This window comes from Leuresthes tenuis, unplaced genomic scaffold, assembly GCF_036924035.1.
Source record: "Leuresthes tenuis unplaced genomic scaffold, fLeuTen1.0.hap1 SCAF_5, whole genome shotgun sequence".
Taxonomy (NCBI): Eukaryota; Metazoa; Chordata; class Actinopteri; order Atheriniformes; family Atherinopsidae; genus Leuresthes; species Leuresthes tenuis.
The window spans coordinates 2429690-2449409 of NW_027325359.1; the positions used below are offsets into that span (position 1 = coordinate 2429690).

The 19720-nt window shown below is 41.4% G+C and overlaps 1 protein-coding gene across 3 annotated transcripts in view; it reads right to left on the reverse strand.

The window, feature by feature from the left end:
• Window positions 1–9611: 9611 nt before the first annotated feature.
• The window catches only part of LOC140306829 (UPF0606 protein KIAA1549), a 34402-nt gene continuing 24293 nt past the window's right edge, over window positions 9612–19720 (reverse strand). For 2 of the 3 annotated variants that reach the window (XM_072385430.1, XM_072385432.1), the window contains 10 exons: window positions 18570–18805; window positions 17462–17598; window positions 15930–16138; window positions 15286–15515; window positions 15034–15175; window positions 14614–14937; window positions 13275–13327; window positions 12578–12726; window positions 11643–11797; window positions 9612–11322 (listed from right to left, as the gene is read on the reverse strand). In XM_072385430.1, coding sequence (XP_072241531.1) covers window positions 11125–11322; window positions 11643–11797; window positions 12578–12726; window positions 13275–13327; window positions 14614–14937; window positions 15034–15175; window positions 15286–15515; window positions 15930–16138; window positions 17462–17598; window positions 18570–18805 — 1833 coding nt within the window. In that variant the 3' untranslated portion in view covers window positions 9612–11124. The remainder of the gene's footprint in view (window positions 11323–11642; window positions 11798–12577; window positions 12727–13274; window positions 13328–14613; window positions 14938–15033; window positions 15176–15285; window positions 15516–15929; window positions 16139–17461; window positions 17599–18569; window positions 18806–19720) is intronic. The other variant, XM_072385431.1, reaches the window with a different exon arrangement.

Consider the following 19720-nt stretch of genomic DNA (forward strand, 5'->3'; position numbering starts at 1 on the left):
GTAATTTCCCTCAGGTGATGCCTGAGCCTGTCATAGGCCTTCGAGGTATTCTTGTGCGTGTGTGAGAGTGACTAATATTTGGCATGCAGCTCTCACTCTGACCTCATGTCTTTGTTTTCTCTCCATCAGTCCCCCTCATTTCTGTAAACCGCTGAGCTTATCATTTCGAGCGGAAAGGGAAGGTTTCCATTATCACCTTTTAAACAAACTCCACCTCTAAAGAATTATTCCACTGTCTCATTCCAACATTTAGAGCAAATGAGCTGTTGGAGCAACTCGACTTCCATAACAGCACGAAGTTACTCTGCAGCTGTGGTGAGGATACTTCACATAAAGGTAACACTGGCGTGCAGCAAAACTGAATGCAAAGAAATATATAATTACAGTGTATGTCTTGTAAGCACAGCACAACATTCATTTTAGCCGAAGCAAACATCCCATCATTTTCTAATCCAGTTCAGGTGTATAACACCAACGTAAGTAACTCTAAATTCTGTAGTCAGCCTTCCTGTGGTGTCTGTTTAGCAGGTTACTATGGTAACAGCGCACTCCTAGTGTCCCTGTCTGATCTTCTCTGTGCTTAAAAAAAACAGATGTGGTCACTGGGGGTATCACTTTAGATAATGTGACACCCAGTCATACCTTAAGGACCAAGACTGGTCGGGTAAGTTATTGAGAAAGATATCATGACACTCTTTTCTTGCTATGGAAGAATCGGCTGGAAGCAAGAATAAAAACAGAAGTCTCCAACTACTTTCAGGAGGACTTTATAAAAATACATCTGGGGCAAAGAAGATTCCCACAGTCAATGCAACAGGTTGGCCAGAGCTCAAGTGGTTCGAGCTAGAGGTGAGGATTATGAAAATGGAATGAACATTATTCTCTGCACAATCCCTCCTGTTCTCCTGCTGAGGGCCGCTCATACCCAGCACTGTTCGTCGATTCGTTCGAGTTTTTTTTTATCAATTACATTACTGTAAAAGCCAGGTTCCACATATTTGTACTGTTCATTGTCCTCAAATCCAAAGCAAGGTTTTATTCAAATATTTCAAACAAGTATTTTGTTGAAATTGGTAACTGTCTCAGACCAAATGACTATGACCTGTGGAGCTCCCCAGTGGTCAGTCCTGGGACCCTTATTGTTCAATTTGTACATGCTTCCATTAAGTCACCTGAGGGAAATGTGAAAGGTAACTTTCATATTTATTATACAATGGGTAGCAGTTGTCTTATAATCAGTTTTTGCCATCTCCAAAACAAGAACCACTGATAATTGTTGTTACGAGCTGGTTTTTCAGTGACTGACAAGCCATGTGTCCGAAAGTTGATTCCAGCGAGTTTGGGAAAAAGATGCAGGGGGTCAGGTGCAGTGAAGACCTACATAAGACTCTGTTCATGTGTGTGTGTGTGTGTGTTAAATCTATTTATGAACATCTGCCCCCTGTGTCTGACCTCATGCCATCACCTGAAGCAAGGAGCCTTCAGCTCCTATCCCAGTTGGGAGATGCCATATCTTGTTTTCTGCCCCTCTGCCTCTTGAGCCTTTCATCTTTACTCTCTGCTGACCCACTTCATACACAAGCCGGCTTATTCACCTGCCTTTATATAAAGATCATGCTCCTAATGATGTAACAGACAGACAGGAAATTACACTGTCACCCCTGGAGCAACCTATGCTAACACAAATAACTTGGTTGGTTGAAGTTGGTTGTTTTTTATTGTTGATGTCACAATGTTTTGCCAACTTGGCACAAGAAACAATGAAAGCACTGAGAAATTATGATGTTATAAATGTGATATGGCAAATGATGGCTTGCAAACAACAGCAACGTGTACAGTAGACAAGTCATTTTGGACATCTGTCCCAAATCCAAAACCTTTTCACTATGTTCTTTGGTTTCTCATGACACTAACTCTTCTAACTCCACTTTCATCCCACCCTTCCCACAATGCAGCACAGACATTTTTATTGTTGGAAGCTCAAACATCATCATATGTTCTGTTTTGTGCACGTAGAATGGAAGGTTTTAAGAGGATACGGGATGATCTCTCACATCTGTTCAGATCAAATGTGTGCTATGAACAAAAGTTGAAACTTTGCGGATTGCCAGATAATGATTGATTTATCTCCTGTCAAAGCACGAGAGTTGCTGGTCTACCACTTCCTTGACTTCTGTGTAGAATTGGGCAAATATCAGATCCAAACTAACATGTCACGACACTAAAATCACACAAGAAAGTAAACAAACCAATCACTAGACCAGCAACTTCTGTGTTCTGGGAGGTAAAAATGTAATGAAGTAATGGAGTCTGGTGGCTTTGAAGAGAGCATATGGATAAAACAGTCCCCTCTGGAAGCGTCGTCTGACCTGATTCAGACATGTTAACTAAGAATAATGTTCTTATACTTGCCTTATAACTGCTGGGATCCCCAGCCATGCGTTTTAAGGACTGCAAACCATTTGCCACCTGAAAAGTACAAAAAATAAAAAGCTTCACAGCCTGGTCAGTCCTTGGCTCAGGAGTTAGGGATCCCTGGTTTTATTCATTTAAGAAAAATATGCAACTTGTGTAGCCTATATTATCAAACAGTATGTAAATGTTATGATAATTATGACTATTTAAGAAGTAGTTAAATAAATGTAGGCCTTTATTGATATATAAATGATTAATCTATTAATTACATTCACTGCAGCCAGCTGTCACTCAAGTACTGCATCTAACACGGTCAAGATGGGGCCCAATCAGGCCAAAACAGCAAGAGGATGGAGTTTAAACTGCTTCCCTGAAGGAAACTACTTTGATAATTTTATGCAATTGGTGCTATGACTGACTTCTTATACATTGCATTAAATTTGACTTTGTAGTTATTGTTAATATATTAATACTGACAAGTACAGCTTCAGTGAGTGCAGTCAAATGCAAATCCTAAGTTAGTTAAACACAGAACTTCAATTAATGTCGCCAGTGTGCTTCATTTTGTCGAAGTGTGGCCACATCTTGATCTACTGCAGCCAATTTCTTCTTCAGTATGTTTTATGTAGAGCTGCCATCCAGTGCTTGGGTAAGGTGTGGGGTTAGAAGAAATTATGACAAAGGCTAAATCGTTCTCAACTAAGATCGTACATTTTCAAAGACTTCATGCTGGGGATGATTTTTGGTAGCAATGAAACAACATAAAGAACCTCATGTCCTAACATTTAGCCTAAAATCTTGATCCATCAGACATCATGATTCTTTCAGGTTTCACCCAGATTAATTGTTTCAGAAACCTTTTAACAACACAAAACAACACACAAACTTCACAAAAGCTATGTGTATCTGCTAGTCATGCTTACCTAACGATGGTATCACTCTGGATAACACCGTGTATCTTATAGAGTAAAAACGCTAAGTGAAAATATCTTCAAGGGATCCTCAGATGGATTACAGAGAGTCCTATTTCTCAGGCTACTCTCCCTCTAATCTCTTTAATGTAAAATGTGCTTACATCTGAAACAAGTCAGAGTGATGGAAAAGGAACATGCAGGCAGCAGCACTTCTCTAATTTGTGAATTGAATAACAACACGTGTATGTTTCTCTATTCAGCCTATGACCAAGAAGAACGTTTCATCAGTCATTGAGTTCATTTTTTTGTTGACATGTGCAATTGTTCTCACATGAGGTACTGCATAAAGTCACTGTCATGGCTAATGGTTTTTGCCTGTGTATAAGTGTTGTAATAGTTATCATATCTGTAGGTGTTACATGTGCTGTTGAACAGAGACCTGGTACAGCAGTCAGAGTACAGGCTCATATGGTGTCCATATGTCTGCTGAACACGCAGCTCAAAATTAAACACTGACTCACATTTTTGATTGTGAGCTTTTGATTTTCAGCCTAAGAAAATGGTCACTTTCTTAACATGAAAAATGGCCTCTGTACTCTGTTTGTTCACCCTCACTGTGAACTCAGAATTCCTCTTAGACTGATTAAATTTATCTATGCTCAAGGATCAAAGTAGAGAAGCTAAATCAATTCCTCCAGAAACAACAATTCATTTATAAAAAAAAAGAAATCACGACTCACTTGTAGGAGGGAAAAAATAACAGTGCCTGTAATCTGGTAACGAGCTTATGGACATTGTTTCAGCTGAAATATGGACATCTCAGGAAAAGTTAAATAAATACTACAGAGTAATGAAATAATGTTGAGCTAGGAAATCTTGTGCTGAAATTGAGTCTTAATGCATAGTATGTAAATATATGAATAAGAACTACTTACTACAACCGAGGTTGTGGAGAAAATGATGACATATTGTAGTAGCTAACTTCACTGCCCCAAAGAAGGTGGTTAAACTCAACATGGCTGCCAGATTGTAGATAGGAAGAGCTTTCTAAAATGGGAAAAAATTAAAACTACACCCAAATTATGATGTACCCAATCAGAAAATCTATGAGTTGTTGATTTCTTTCAACCACTTTTCAAAATGTTCCTTCCTTTTTATCTTTTCCCTTTACGTAATTGTCCTTCAGTGGACGCTGAGCAAAGCACACTTCATTACACTGATGTCTGCGGATGAGGTCAGCTTAACTCTCCCACCTCAGTGAGAGCAGGAAGGAAGCGCCAATGACAAACTGTTCAGCAGGGTGGATTTTTCATCATTCATAATTCATGCACAGAAGCAAGATGGTGTTTTTCAAATGACACAGATGCTTGATTTATTTTATTTTTTTATTTTTTTTCTGGAGAGATGCTAAGAATTATTCTGCATTCAGGGCGGTGTATCCAAAATGTTCTGAATTCTGTGGCTGTTCCATGGATACCGCTGGATACAGATGCAAGTTTTGTGTTTATGCATGGAGCAATGTTTAGTTAAAGTCTGTCCACACAGTCTGCAGGGATCTGCGAGAGAATACTTTGTGTTGCAACACTGAAAACCTTTTCTATCTGCTTCCACAAGGAGTATACGTTTGAGAAATTACAATAATGACAAAAATACTGTTCAGGATATGTCTGCAGTCAGCCGTGAGGCACCAAAGAGCAACCAGACAAGACAAAATACACCCCTGCAGCGTCCATCTGCTGACCAAAACAAAGCCATTAGAGAAATAATTACTTGAACGGATCACCTGCTGATTATAATCCAGACAACTCACAACCAAATTACAAAGCTCACACAAACATATAATTCACCTCGACAACTTTCAAGAAATATTCCTTTGTCTTTTTTGTTTGCTATCATTTTTCTCTACTTTAGTATCTGTATCGTTCACTCCATGTTTTGTGGTTCCTCTCAAACTGCAGTCCTGGCCTCTGACAGGTGGGCTGAACATTTTTAGTGGCTTCACTCACCTTCCTCACCAACACACTAAGAATTGCCTGGCTGGTCCTGCCCTGCTGACTGCTGCTGCTGACTGGCAGAATCCAGAGGCTGCGATCTGCAGGACAGCCGTGCAGAGAGATCCAGTGTCTGCCAGCAGAGATTAATGTTGTCAGGGGATCAGCTTTGGTATACTTGGAGGCTTTGAAAAGTTGAACAAAATGGCACAGACACTGAAAAGTAGGCAGCCTTGTCATATTTGCATAAAAGCGGGTATTTCAAAGCCTTCCTTTGAACTGGGATGATGCTACAAAACTGTGAGCCACAGAAACTGGTATAGTATTTCAAAAACCACTCCCAGAAACTCCTTGTAAAAATATGACCAGCATTTCCTTATTAACAAAATCTTTCACAATTCCAGAAGAAATATTCAGTTAGATAACTGGAGCGTAAACTATCTATGAGCCTGTGTTTTCTTTATGAAATGGAGGTAATGTTGGTCATTCCACTGATTTCTGTGGCTGGGGGGACAACAGTTTGGCCTGTGGAAGATGGCCCACAGCAGCTGACAGGCAGGATCAGTGTCTGAAGTCACTGCAGAGGGCAGCTGCTGAGCAAACGGTCGCTCTCTTATGAATGACAGCTATTCACCTCCCCCTTGAACATCACATGAGCATTGCCTCCTACTCAGCACAGCGCAGCACACAATATCACCCTGTGTCCTCTGATACAGTAGAGCCTGATGGGGAGGGAGGGAGAAACAGATAACCTGCCGTCTGACATTGAGGACGGGGACTGTCCACTGGTGACGAGGTGAAAGAGTAGCAGCAGTTATTCAACCTGACACACCGCAGCGTAGTGGTGCAAAGAAGCCACTTTTGGCTCTAAACTTAGACGACATACAGTTTTAAGTAGGGCAGCACAAGCCACTGACTGAAAACTTATTTCTTTACTTCTAAGGTTATTTGTCTTTCACACAGTTTCTGGTTCATCTGTTGTGAAAACGGACAAAACTAAAACATCATGTGTCTGCTCATGTTTGCAGAATGTAACCTTCACCTTAAAGCATTTGTTCCTGCCACTCCCAGCTGAAATCAACCTCTAATAACCTTGCCTATCCATATTGCTGTGATTCCTGATGCCAGGGACAGGGAAATGGGAAAATGACCCAATTACATGATAAAGATAACCTGCACTTGCTGGAGGAGGAGGAGCAGGAGGTTTTATGATGGGAAAGGGTACACGAAGGGGAAGTGGCGGTGTATAGAAAACAAAAACAAGCTGCAGACTTCATCAGTGTTGGACTGGAAAAACAGAACTAATTGGTGGAATTGATGTGTTGCACACAAAGTCACTCAGCAGCATTGTAATATTCATACACACATCTGACAAAGTGAAAAGAGCGACATTCCTAATCATAGCAGCACCAGTTGTCCCATAGATAGATACTGCAGAAGATGCCTGAGTGCTGCAGTGTCTGTTGTAACCGGCCAATCCTGCTGCCATTGATTCACAATGCAAGCAGCAGCAACTCCGATGCTACGTAACAGAGCAGCATGCAGGGAATTACATAAGAGAAAAGGCTACGGTGGTAAACAAGGAGGGCGAGGACCGTATCCTCCTCCAGCACCACCACTGCAACAAATGCACACAGCTGCATTGGGTTTCATTGTAGGCTGTCACCGAAGCATTCACTCATTCATTGTCACAAAAACAAAAGGAATGACATGTTTTCAGAGTCAGTTAAAGGAGCAGCATCTGTTTTGGGGGCCAAACGTACACACATTCAGAGATTCAGTGTTTTACAAGCAGCACACAAATGTCTGCAACCAGACTGCATCAAGTGCAGTTGGCCCCAGGAGAGCACATACCTTGGTTACAAAAACAAACACCCTGTGTGGAAAGACACTCTCTCTGGTTGAGAAACTCTCACCACTGCATCTATAAATTCCTGAGATGTGACTCTCATTACAACCACTGCCACACATGCAGACACAAACACACGCAAATACTCACAATGAGAGGCAAGCTGACAGCAGCCTTCTTACAAGAGCTTCCCAAGTCTGTGCTGGGGTCAGTGAAAAGGCAAGAAATCCTCTTCTCTCATCTGTCAAAGGGTTTCTGTCACACTTGTCCACCTCCCTGATCCTCTTGTCTTTCAGCCTTTTGCTGGCAGAATGAAAACGAGAACAGCTGAAGACAGAGGGAGAGATCTGCAGTGCTGAAACTCTGTCAATGTGCTGGGATCTGCCTCTTTCCCTGTGGTTCTCTCCTCCCTCCCTCCCTCCCTCACTGTTTTCTCCAAGGTCAGTGGGTAGAACTGCTGATCTGACTCCTCCCTTAGTGGACAATACCTTCCTACAGGCTGGACACCCCGGCAGTAATTACCATCATGATCCAGATTAACTCCCGGGTGTGCTCTTGTTGTGCTATGATGAGCTGGACTGGACAGCATGCAGACAGGATTACTTGTTGGGAAGGTGGGTGGGGGGGTTTAGACCCCACACGGAGGGACAGAGGCAGTGAGACAGTACAGGACACTCTTGAATGCTGCAGGGGATGAGAGATGGGTACATTATGAGAAAAAAAGCCTCAGAGAAACAGAGCTAACGGTACAATTAAGTACTGCAATACAAAGGGATGAAAATCTGAGGAAAACTCTCTGGAATGTGATAAATCACCGTCACTTTGGTTAAATAAGCTGAAATTACATCAGAGGAATATAAGGCATACAGAGTGCTGTATTGTGATGAGTCATAATTTTGGTTCTTGGCACAGATTGTTATGTGAGAAAGACTTTATCTCTTGTTGTGACTTAATCTTCTGAGCCTGGTAGAAAAACATTAAAAAAAAAAAAAAAGATCAAGGAAACAACTGCAGCACGAGAGGTGATCATCTGTAGATGGATTTTAACACACACACACACAAAAAACCCTGTGTTTTCAGTTGGTATCAGATTTATTTATTTTTTGGTGCCGTTCTTTTGTTGCCTGGAAATAAATGTCATAACATGAACGAGGGGACATCTACTGTTCACGTGTGTTGTCTAATACTGGTTGACAAGGTCCACCCCCTGTAGAGTCAGTTCAAGAGATTTGCTGAGCATTTAGCTTCATCACCCAGTGGCTTTAGATCCTGTGATGGGATGAGATAAAACGCAGTAAATGAGCAGTAAGCGCTCCTTCCATTATCACAATGAATCATATAAACCCATAGCCAGTCATATTAGTTGGTTGCTGACACAGCTAATTCGCTGATGACTTTGTGGGAAATGCTGCTCGTTATCAGAGGTAATGAAGATTTAACAATGTACACAGGTTTGTTTTAAATGTATGCTATTTACAACTCTGTGTCTGCATGTTATTTTGTTAATACCGGTTGTTTGAAAAGCACAAAATCTCACCCAGTAACACCAATACAGAATCAATGCTGTTGAACAGACTTCCTGTTAAAAGGCTCCTGTATCCCAGCATTATCTTTGGGAGGTGGTTACATCACTTGAAGTAAGAGAACTTTTTCCTTGAGATGTGCTGCCACCCTCTGGTTGTTTGTGATAACTACAACACCTGCACACATTTTATAATGAATGAGTGACATGAGATGAGATGATGTTTGTTTTATCGTCAAATGAACCTGATAAAAATAAAATGAAATAAAACAACTCTGATTTTGGTGATATACGTATAATCCAAAGACACGTCAGGTGACATCCTCTTTTGTATTTCAAGATTTTTTTAAACAGCATGCTGAAAACACACCCAGATTAAAACATGCAACAAGAATCAAATGTGAAGTTGGGCCAGCCAACAGATCATTTTTTACAATGTAGAAAAGGATCAAAAGGAAACTGCAAAAATACAAGAAAAAGGAAACGATGATGGACACAATGAGATGTAGTTACAGTACAGATCCAGGAGATGGAGGCATACAGTATGAGATCGATAACAAGACCAGTGAACAGGGAGGTCTATTAGACAACCAGATGCTGCTACACTTCATTCCCTCCTTTACGACTCATTTTCAACAGAATCCACACACCAACAACCATGTCACAATTACTCTTATTCGGACTGGTTTTTTTGTTTGAATTTGGGTCTTACAATCGACAGTAATACAAGGCTGAGTGAGAATGTCTTTCTCCTGTAGCGAATTGGCTCAGGTGAGTCCAAAAGGCACATGGCATGGGAACAGAACACAGCATGGGAAGCAAGTGCTGGCCACATCTTTAGACTGTTTGAACTCAAGGCCAAAAACCGAGGCTTGCATAGAGAAGATTCATGATCTGCCACATGATACTAGCACACAATCCAAAAACACAATTCCAAATCTGCTTTGAAAAGGCATGATTTGTTTTCTTTTATTTCACTTAAATGATAACTCCAGGCCCTAAAACTTCACATAGAATCATGTCAATGGATTGTCAAGTAAAACAAGAAAACGTAAGCCTGTGTGACTTCTAACTAGAACACAACTGAAGAGACATTTAGGTGAGCATAATTACATGAAGCAATGGAAACACAACCAAGCGATAAGAAAGCATAAAAAAGAACTGGCTGTAATTGAAGCATAAATGAGAATAAATTTAGTGCACTCCATTTCCCTCCCAAAAAAAGCCAGAGCAAACTTTAAATACTGCATTAAAAAAAAGAGATGGTCCTTTTTTGTTAAGAGAGAACACTGGTGTCTGTGACGTTCTTCCACATGACCCTTAAATATACCTTTTTACTTATTTGTCTGCAAGGAAAGGCCTAAGCTGTACCAAGTAGTCTGCATACAGTGCATCAAGTTACAACCAAATACTGAAAACATACAGTACTATTTGCTCATAAGTGTCAAGTACCTTTAATCTCTTATGTGTAAAACCTGCCTCGGAAATGATGTTCGAAGATTTGTTTCAAGGCCATTTTGTCCTGTTTGACTACCTGTGAATTAGCTACGAACATAAATAAAAAACAAAGCACAACACAGGACTTTCTATGATAAAACAAGAACGCACTGTAAGTTAATAGATCAACATAATATCGACCCAGACTAACACCGTTATACTGCAGTAAGTGAGGAACAAATAGGTAGCATTCTTTTGTAATACTATTGTGTACGGACGCCCTATTTTGCCTGCTATCTGAACTGGCTTGCTGGCTGTGAACTGGGACCTTACTCTAGGCTTGAACAGTCGATGTGGTCAGGTGAAATATATCACAGTGTCAAGGCAAAGCATGGCTCATCATGGCAGAAAACAGATGTAGCACCCGATGGTGAAAAGGAAGTTAAGGGCCTGCAACAAAAACAAAAATGACATACATAGTAGTTTTAACAATGAAACTAAGACACTTCTTTAGATGACACGGGTCTTAGGGTCTGTTTCTGTCTGTGAAGGCAACATTAAATAAAAAAATGTAATGCTGAGTCAGAAGTAGTGCAGCAAAATGTAAAATGTCCAATATGTGGATCCACAGTAGCCAGAACTTGGCATTATCCCTCCCTGAAGCGCCATGAAGTGCAGGACAGTGACACAGGCACAACGAGTCCTCTCAACTCTGCTCTGGTGTTCTCCTCCTCATGTTCTCCACCACTTCATAACACTGTCTCTGATTTGTTCTAATTCTTTATCAACTGTCTTGTCATTCATTTTTAACCCTAACCCGGCAGTCTTAACGGTTCCAAATGTTAGTGAACTGCTTCTTTACTTCAGTTAAGCAGGACAATCTCACTGCTGTACAGCTTCAAGGACTTCCATAGGAAGCATTGTCGGATCAGGTAAAGCAGGCAGAAGAGGGTCAGTGACATGACTGGTTCGAGCTGAAGATCAGAAGCCAGGGCTTCAGCTGTGGTAGCTGGGCACAGCTGCCTGCTTCTGGGAGAGGCGCAACAGCTCCTCTCTGATTGCCTTGATCAAGGAAGCAGAGGACTGAATGGGAGGAGATATATCCAGGGGTTGAGGAGCTGTCACATAGCCCATGCCCAGAGAATCTAAGTGGGTAGGGGGTGCTGTGGGCTCCCTAATTCCACTCCTGTGCATCTGGAAGACAGGAGCACAAGAGGCCATGACAGTCAAGGAAGTGAAGGTGGGAAAGAAATAGCAGAAATAGCAGATAGGAGAGATGTTTCCTAATAACACAACGTGATTAGATTAATAATTAATGCGACAGGGAAAAGGAACACAAACATGTTAAGCTAAAAAAGTTCAAATACACAGTTTTATCTCTGTAACTGCATTCTTTTGGAGCCGGTATTACTCAAAGTAAACTTGTTCTTTGGATGAATTCCATTTAAAAAAATACTTTTTATGGAATTGGAAAATGAAAAGGTTGCTGCTGATAGAAAAATCTGTTCACTTACTACATCTTTTTCTGGTTCTGCCTTGGATAAATTGTCATCATGGTAATGGTTCCAGCCTAAGCCTCCGTTCTGGCCTGGAGCAGCCCTGACTCCTGCTGGGTAGCCATTCATCCGGCTGGACAAGCCCACCTGTGTGAGATGATGGAGTTGGGCACCTACGAGCACACACACACACACAGAAACACGCATCGTAGAATTACATTACCTGAAACTCAATCCTAAGCCGCCCCTCTGTAATACTTTGATGCAATCAACAGTCTGAAAAGCACTCTGCCTGTACAATACAGCACTCTCTATGCTAAATGCCACAATCCATTTCTGTTAGTGGAAGTCACATGACGGTGGCAGAATAACACAATCCTTGGGAATAATTTCATTTTGACTGATTTGCGGTGTGGGTTTGTGCATCTGTATTAATGCTGTGTTCATACGTTTATGGAGGAAAATAGGAAGAAGGCAGGAAAAAATAGGCATTATTCAGTGTGTTTAGCTGAAATGTGAAAGCAGATGCAAGCAGGGAATAGTCCAAATAATGAAAAACAAGTTTTAGTGTTGCTGTTGGTTGTTGTTTAGCTGAAATCATCAGCGGTTGTGTCTTAGCAGCCGTTCTGTCAACAGTTCTGTCGACTCATAATTGTGTTTATAAAGAGGAACAATGAGCAGCGCTGTGGCCCAGGTCCAGAAGTGACCTAATGTGAAATGTGCTTCCAGACAAACCTTCTCCAAAACAAAATCTAATCTAAATGTTATTCTTAAATATGCTTGCTTTTTTTTTGTTTGGAAATATTTCATTTGTAAAAAGATGAAAAATAAGATATCAAACATAAGCACATTGAGGGGTTTTGCTTGCAGGCCAGCAGTCTGGAGTGAACAGCATTAGTAATTCATCACTGCTTTAACGCACGTGGGTGATGCTGTCAGACTTCCTCGTGTACCTGTGGTTCCCCCCACCGGACGTGGTCGGGCAGAAGAGGGCAGCTCATCAGCGTAGAGGCCCCTGCTGGAGTACAGGCTGTCTGGCTGGAGCTGCTCGCTGTGTCCTGCTGTTTCTCCTGGTGGCAGGTAGCTGGAGCCAAGGCCCTGTCTGAAACACAGAGAAATCATCTCCTTCGTTTAGTTGTAGGGTAATAAAAATGTACTGGGACAAATGTGTAAATTCTCTTCTTTTACACGGTCTTTACACTGTCAAATCAAGTTAAATATGCCTTTGAATATGCCTTTGAAGTGGAAAACATCCACGTTTTAACTCAGTATTGAATTAATGGTAACAATATTACATTGAATTCGTATTTATGTGGAGGCATCTATGATCCTGTCAGTATGTTGTTAATCAATCATCCAATCACACAGTTGTTTTCCAGGTAAGTTGTGTTCAGGCATGAATATGTGTTTGTGTGTGTGTTTGTGTGTTTTTGGAGCCAGTTAAAAGACATCTACTTAGACCCGATCCATTAAACCAATAAAATAAAGATGACTCTGCTTTTATTATTCATGAGGCTCAAGCCTGTGGAGGAAAACATTCAGCATTCACATTCAGACATCTTCATGGTGTACTAAGAAAGAGGTGAACGTAAAATATAGCACACAAGATTCACAGATTTACATATAAACACTCATTTTTCAGCTTTTTACCTTGGTGTCAGGCCTTGGACTGCAGCAGAGGACATGCCCAGCTCAGTGAACCTCTGGAGGAAACAAGAGGAGACAAATTATACTTAATTAGAAGTAAATAAGTAATATCAATGACAAAGTTCTAAAGTCCACTTTAAAACTATGTGGAACGGCATAATAAAGCATCAAGATATAAAGACCTTTACATACTGCTGCTCGCTGTATATTCTACACTTTTTTATTTAACTAAGTTTGAACCTGCAAAAGCAGCACCAGAATATTTTATGGCTCCACTGTTAAGTCTCCATATCCGTCACCTGGGGTGAACACCAGGGTTAACTATGTGCCAGACATCAGTTTTGTTCACGTGTCCAGACGAAAATTAAACTGAGAGTATATCCTTTAAACAGTTCCCCTTTTCTCTTTTAAATGTGGACTGCATGGTTGCATCCGTAAAGTCACGATGAGATCTTCCCACAGTCAGAATACTGACTCTGTATCTAACAGTTTGATAGTATAATAAAGACATTTAGTGGGTGGATGTACTTTCAGGTTCCCGTAACCACTTACAAAATGCCCTGTCTTGTATAAATGACTTATACCTCATCTGCTTGCATAACTCTAACTGGCTCTTAAAGCCTTCATCTAATTTTAGCTATGTTCTCAGACCCTCATTATGAATTTCAGACCATGGTTTATGCTATATAACTTCTATTGAGTCTCTAAACAGATCCATCCATAACGTGAGACATGGTGAACAGACTGTGTTGCCCATATGAGGAGAGATAATTAGCTTACTGCGTTAACAAACCACAGCCCTGCAGGAATTGGTCTTTGTGTCACTGCTTTGCACATCTTTCCCAGTAGTTTTGTGGTTGTACCTTCTTTAAAACCAGCCTAAACTGACAAGAACAAATGCAGATAAAGCATATGATGGCTATAATGCTGCAGGGTCTTAGAAGCTGTTCTGTATATAGCTGATGGGGTTGTAGAGTCACGGCTCCACTGGAGCAACAGATGGAGGAATACTTAACTGATTAGTTTGCTAAGAGGAAACGATTTAACTTAAAGCTATAGCTTGGTTTAGTGAATGAAAACAAAAACCTTGAGAAAGGGAAAGAACTTTCCGTGTGCCTGTTAGTATTTGGATGACAGCACATTTAAACAGGGATTTGATTACCGTTGCTCTGTTACTTGACATAATATAGTCTATAAACTTAAAAACAGCAAAAAGCTTTGATCCCAAGAATAAATAATAGAAAATAAATAGTTTTCAATGCACCTTGACAGCAGTTTAAAATCATGTTGAATGAATAGTTAACATTCTGTCAAAAGTATCCATGAAAAGCTCACGACTTACACCAGGGAGGGGGCCAAGAGCTTGGTAGGAGGGATCCCAAGCTCTCGGGCCACGGCCTGGGGGGCTGGAGCACGGGGGGTTGTTGTTCACTCCGGGGAGAGTGATCCCTGCTGTGCTGCCCTGAGAGGTGGGCGACACAAGAGCAAAGGCATCATCCAGCAGGGAGTGCATCTGCTGACGCGCCTCCTCAATGGAGGGCTGCGGAGGCATGTAGGGTGGTGGGGGAGGGGCATGGCCTGGAGGTGAGGAAGCAGGACCTAGAAAGACATCATCTGTGGGGGAGGGGCTCCTGTGAGGCGATCCTGGGCCTTGGTCAGGGTCCGACTGGAATTAATACAACACATGTACATGCATGGAAGCTCAGAGAGGGAGTGGCACCAAATGAGTGAACATATGCTATGATGCTTGTGCATTACTCACCACATAGGCTACATTGTTGACACCAGGGCACTTTCTGTAAGCATCGATGTCCTCGGTGATGAGGTGGTCTTTGTCTGCTTCCATCATGCCTCCATTCAGCTGATCCTTCAGCCTTTGTTTAGGAGAGCGCCTCCCACGGCCACTAAGAAACAAATGGAGAGATGTCTGCCTTTTTTCCTTCTCTTTGCTTTAGCTGGGCGGCTCTACACACACCTACAAATACAATCACTGAGCAAAAATACGACTTCTAACCTCTTCTTGGGCTCCATGAAGATGGAGGGCATCTGAGTGTCGGGGTCCAGGATCTTACTGATCTGTGTCTGGGCTTTTTGGTAGATGTGATCTTGGTCCTTTGCATCTCCGAGGCCACTAATCACGTCGTCCATCGTAGGGAAGTCGTAGTGACCCTTCCTTTTGGCGCGCAAACGAATCTTGTTACGATGGTGTTCAATCTCTGACTTGTGCCTCAATGCTACCTGAATCTGAGAGCAAAAATAAAATGAAATGTCATAAAAAATAAATGAAAAAAAATCCAAAATAGGAGAAGTCTGTATTTTTGGAACTTGTGGAGTCTTTAAACTGGAAAATGCTAAAACTACAGTGGAATCAGAGATTACATCATACCTAAAAAGTAAATATAAAATCTACCATGAACGTGTTTTCAATCTGGTCAAACAAAATGTTTAATTAAAATTGTAATAATATCTTTATAGCATAACCCAGGGCTGACCAGTTTGGCTGCACTGCCTTTATTTGCAGAAACAAAGCTTAAGTACAGCCATCTTGTACTTGGCTCATGAACATTTTTGAGTCCTCTGAGCAACATTTCACATAAAAACATATTTAGATCCTTTTTCACTGCCCTCTTTTAAAGCAAAACAGTCAAAGAAGAGAACCTCTTTGTTGATTTGGTTTGTATTGGACAGTTTGCCGTTGATCGGTGGACTCCGCAGTGGTGGGACAGGCATGGGCTGCATGGCAATTAGCTGGACTTTATTGGAAAGCCTCCTGCTTGCATCTGTGGCACGGGAGATCCGATCTACATGCTCAAAGATGGAGGCTGAGGACTGCTGCTCATTTGCTGCACCATTCATAGGTGGAGGACCTAAGGAAGGAAACAAGAAAGCAGGGTCAGAACAGCCTATTTCACAGTGTAGGCCCCGAAAAATGCTGATGCTCATTTAAACCAGGGAACAGAGACTTCTATGGAAGACAGACATCTACTGTGCAGCAATAACATACAAAACACCAACTTCTATTTCTCTGACAAGAATATATTTGAAGTATGACTTCCAACAAAAAGTGCGGGGGTAATATTTCTTGTGGTGAACCAAATGAACACAGATTTCTATTTCGAAAAGTTAAACATAATTTCAAACAATCACTTTTGCCTTTGTGAGGTTTAGTGTTTCCACACTGACTGACAGCTCAGCAAACAGTGATGGATGGTGAGAACGAGCCGAGCACAAAACTACCACAGAAGCAAACGGACAACTGACACTGACACACACAGCTGCGAGAGGTCAAGCCTGAGTCTATGTGGACACAAACACAAAGCGGATAAACTCTTACCAATTCTATTCTTGCCTGCAAACCACAATAGAAAGAAAAGAGAGTCTTACTGAGGTAAAAGAGATAAAGTGTAGCAAAAAGAAATCTGTGAACATAACTGCATCAGTGAAAAGAAGCATAACTATGAAGCAAAAGGTGAAAAAAGGAAAGTCTCCTACTAAAAGTAGCACTTTTTTATTCATTTGCTACGAAAAGGAAGTAGGTTGCTACTCTTTATGAATACAAAATACTGAGCCAAAGACTGAATGAACAAAAAGAAATATGTAAGTATATATATGTATATATAAGTGCTTCGTACAATCTAATCATAAACTCTGTGTCGAGCACAATCAGTCCTGGGCACAGTTTAAGCAATAACAAAACAGAGTCCATTCCTCTGGGGGTGAGTCAGCCTGTAGTCTGCGCCTGACTGTGTCTGGCTCCAGCACACAGTCTCTGAGTGGCATTGCAAGCTTAAATCTATCAACAAGCTGTCAGACAGAGTAACTTCGGCCAGTTTTTCTTTCGCATTTCCTCCTAAATCCACTCACAGGACTTATTTTGACCACAAACAGAGTTCTTGCTAGGTTTTTGATTTACTTTCATTGTTCCTCTCTGCAATCTTTGTGTCACTTCTAATGATAACGATGCACATTTCTACAGTTTTCTCCTCTGCTTTCATTATTTTTTCCCATCATTTTGGCATTTTCCTGCCCTCAATCTGGCCTTCCTGTCAATCAAATCCTGTCGGCTTGAGTTGCTCTTTGTTTATTTCTTCATCCTAGCCAAGTCCCTTTAGTTTTCTCCATCCCCTCCCCCTTCATATTCACTCTCTGTGTTTGGAGGAGCGATGTTGAGTGTTGCCAAGGCCACTTGCCATTTAAAACATTTATGGGGACCTTACGGGTCTGCTTGCTGTCGCTGGGCGTGGCCTGGGCTCTCAGGTTCTCCTCTGTCGATTCCCGCTCACTAGAATGATCACTCACCACCGAGTCACCGTCTGACGGGGAGATCCTACCCAGAAAACACACATGAATAATAGAAGCCTGAGAAGGCACTAACATGCTGAAACGTCATGCATAATCAAAAACATCGCTCTTTCAAAAGGGTGAAAGCAGGGAGGAGGCAGCTGAGAAATAATATGGTCGATAGCTTACTGATCCTTAAAGGATTTCTAACAACAGAAAGCAATAATTGCTTTGCTGATGTTTGGCAATCAATTACATGACTGCATGTGGTCTGTTAAATGTTGTCAGTGATGCACATTGTATAGTAACAATCATTGTTGTAACAAACTTAACATTTTTAGTTGGCAAATCTAGTATGTATACATTAAATACCTCAGTTTGAATGATTTAGACAAGCCATAAGGTAACAGAGCTTCAAAACAATAAACTATGGACCTTAATTTAATATACTGAAAGTACTGTAAGACCTGTTGACAGGAGCACGCAGTATGTAATCATTAAAGGATCTGTCAAAGGCTTTTTGTCCTAATGGCTGCCTGTCCCACTCAAAGTGAATGTAACACTCCACTGGGGAAAACAAGCTCTGTTAAAATCTAGACACACAAAATAAAATCCATATTGGATTGACGGTTGCTTTGCAGTGTGTAGGATAGAGACAGACAATCTAGTGGCCATAATTGTGTTCAACACAACACGAGAATGAAAAAGTGAGAACTCCAAAGTCACTGAAATGGCCTGATCCTTTAAGAACAGTGTTTGCCACTCAATCCCTCTCTTCTTGCCTTAATATTTCAGCACATATGTGGGAAAGCAAAGTAACAATTCAAGGCTTTTTTCAGTGCTTTTCCTTTGTGCTCTTCATACATTGTAACCTCAGTGTATCTGACCTTAATGTGATCTATGTAGACATAACACGATGCATTTTAATGTAGACAGACCTTGTCATTTATCTGATCTCCCTATCACCAACTTCTCAGACTGATTCTCCCCCTGCTCTGTACTTCCAGTAGCACTGACCTTTCTCTCCTTCGACCGCTGCGGGATGCCTTTGTGGAGGATGCTGAGGTTTTGGATTTTGGTGTGGGGATCTCTCCATTTTCAGATGGACTAAGGCCATCTTTAATCAATACAGGGAGGGGCCCAGAGCCAGACTCTGGTGGAACAGGCTCCTGGATCACCATGACATCATCTTTACTCTGCTGGCCAAGATGAAGCTTGGCAAAGTCAAATCCTTTCACACTGGGTGCCTGCAACTAAAGAAAGGATCCGCAGTGGAAGAAAACAAGGACGGATAAAGTAAATAGGGAGTGGAAGGAAAGATGCATGTTGCAGAGGTAAGCATGGATGACTAATATTCTTAAGTATTAACTTAATAACATAGTGTTCCAAATACAATATGAAAAACATACAGAATAAAATGATGATATACCTGACGAAAATATAGAAATAATGATCATGATGACGGGTAAAGGAACAGTGACAAGCCAAATTACTGCACAGAAATTTCAGCTCAAAACTCACAGCCATCACAGAAGTACACATTTTGAGACTTAAGCCGGATAACTGAAGTATGGGCCTTTGGAAAGGAGGCAGACAGACAGGCAATAATGAATATATAATAAATTCTACGACTCTATGAGAAAGCAGGGACAGGGAGAGCCTTGGTTAAACACTGATCTGCTTTTCTGTGAGGTGCTGGTGGGGGTGGGGGCTTGAGATGGAAGCAGGGAGACTATTCCTGTGCAAAGCCCTCAGGACTTTCCAGCAGAAAAGGAGTCAACAGAGGATATAAGATCTCAGTATGTGTGCCTACAGTTTGTGATGCAGAGATGTGGCTGCTACAGGAGACAGGAGTGACGAGGCATCTCCATTTCAATTCTCAACTCTCCCCAAGTTCACTACCCCGAATAAATTGTGCAGCTTAGAAGAGGCTTGCTGGTATAAAACTGCTAATCCAGTGTGATAGTGCTAATCCTGCGAGAGGAAGTGTGTATGTGTTGCTGTGTGCTGCTCTTCACAGCACATAAACAAGGGAAAACATTCAAAAAGCGGAAGCTAAAAAGTGTAAAACCAGTCTCTTTAGAAGTGACACCGAATGAAAGCAAACAAACAGCTAATGACATCTGCCACACATTATGCTCACTAATCACTACTTAGCCTGGTCTAAT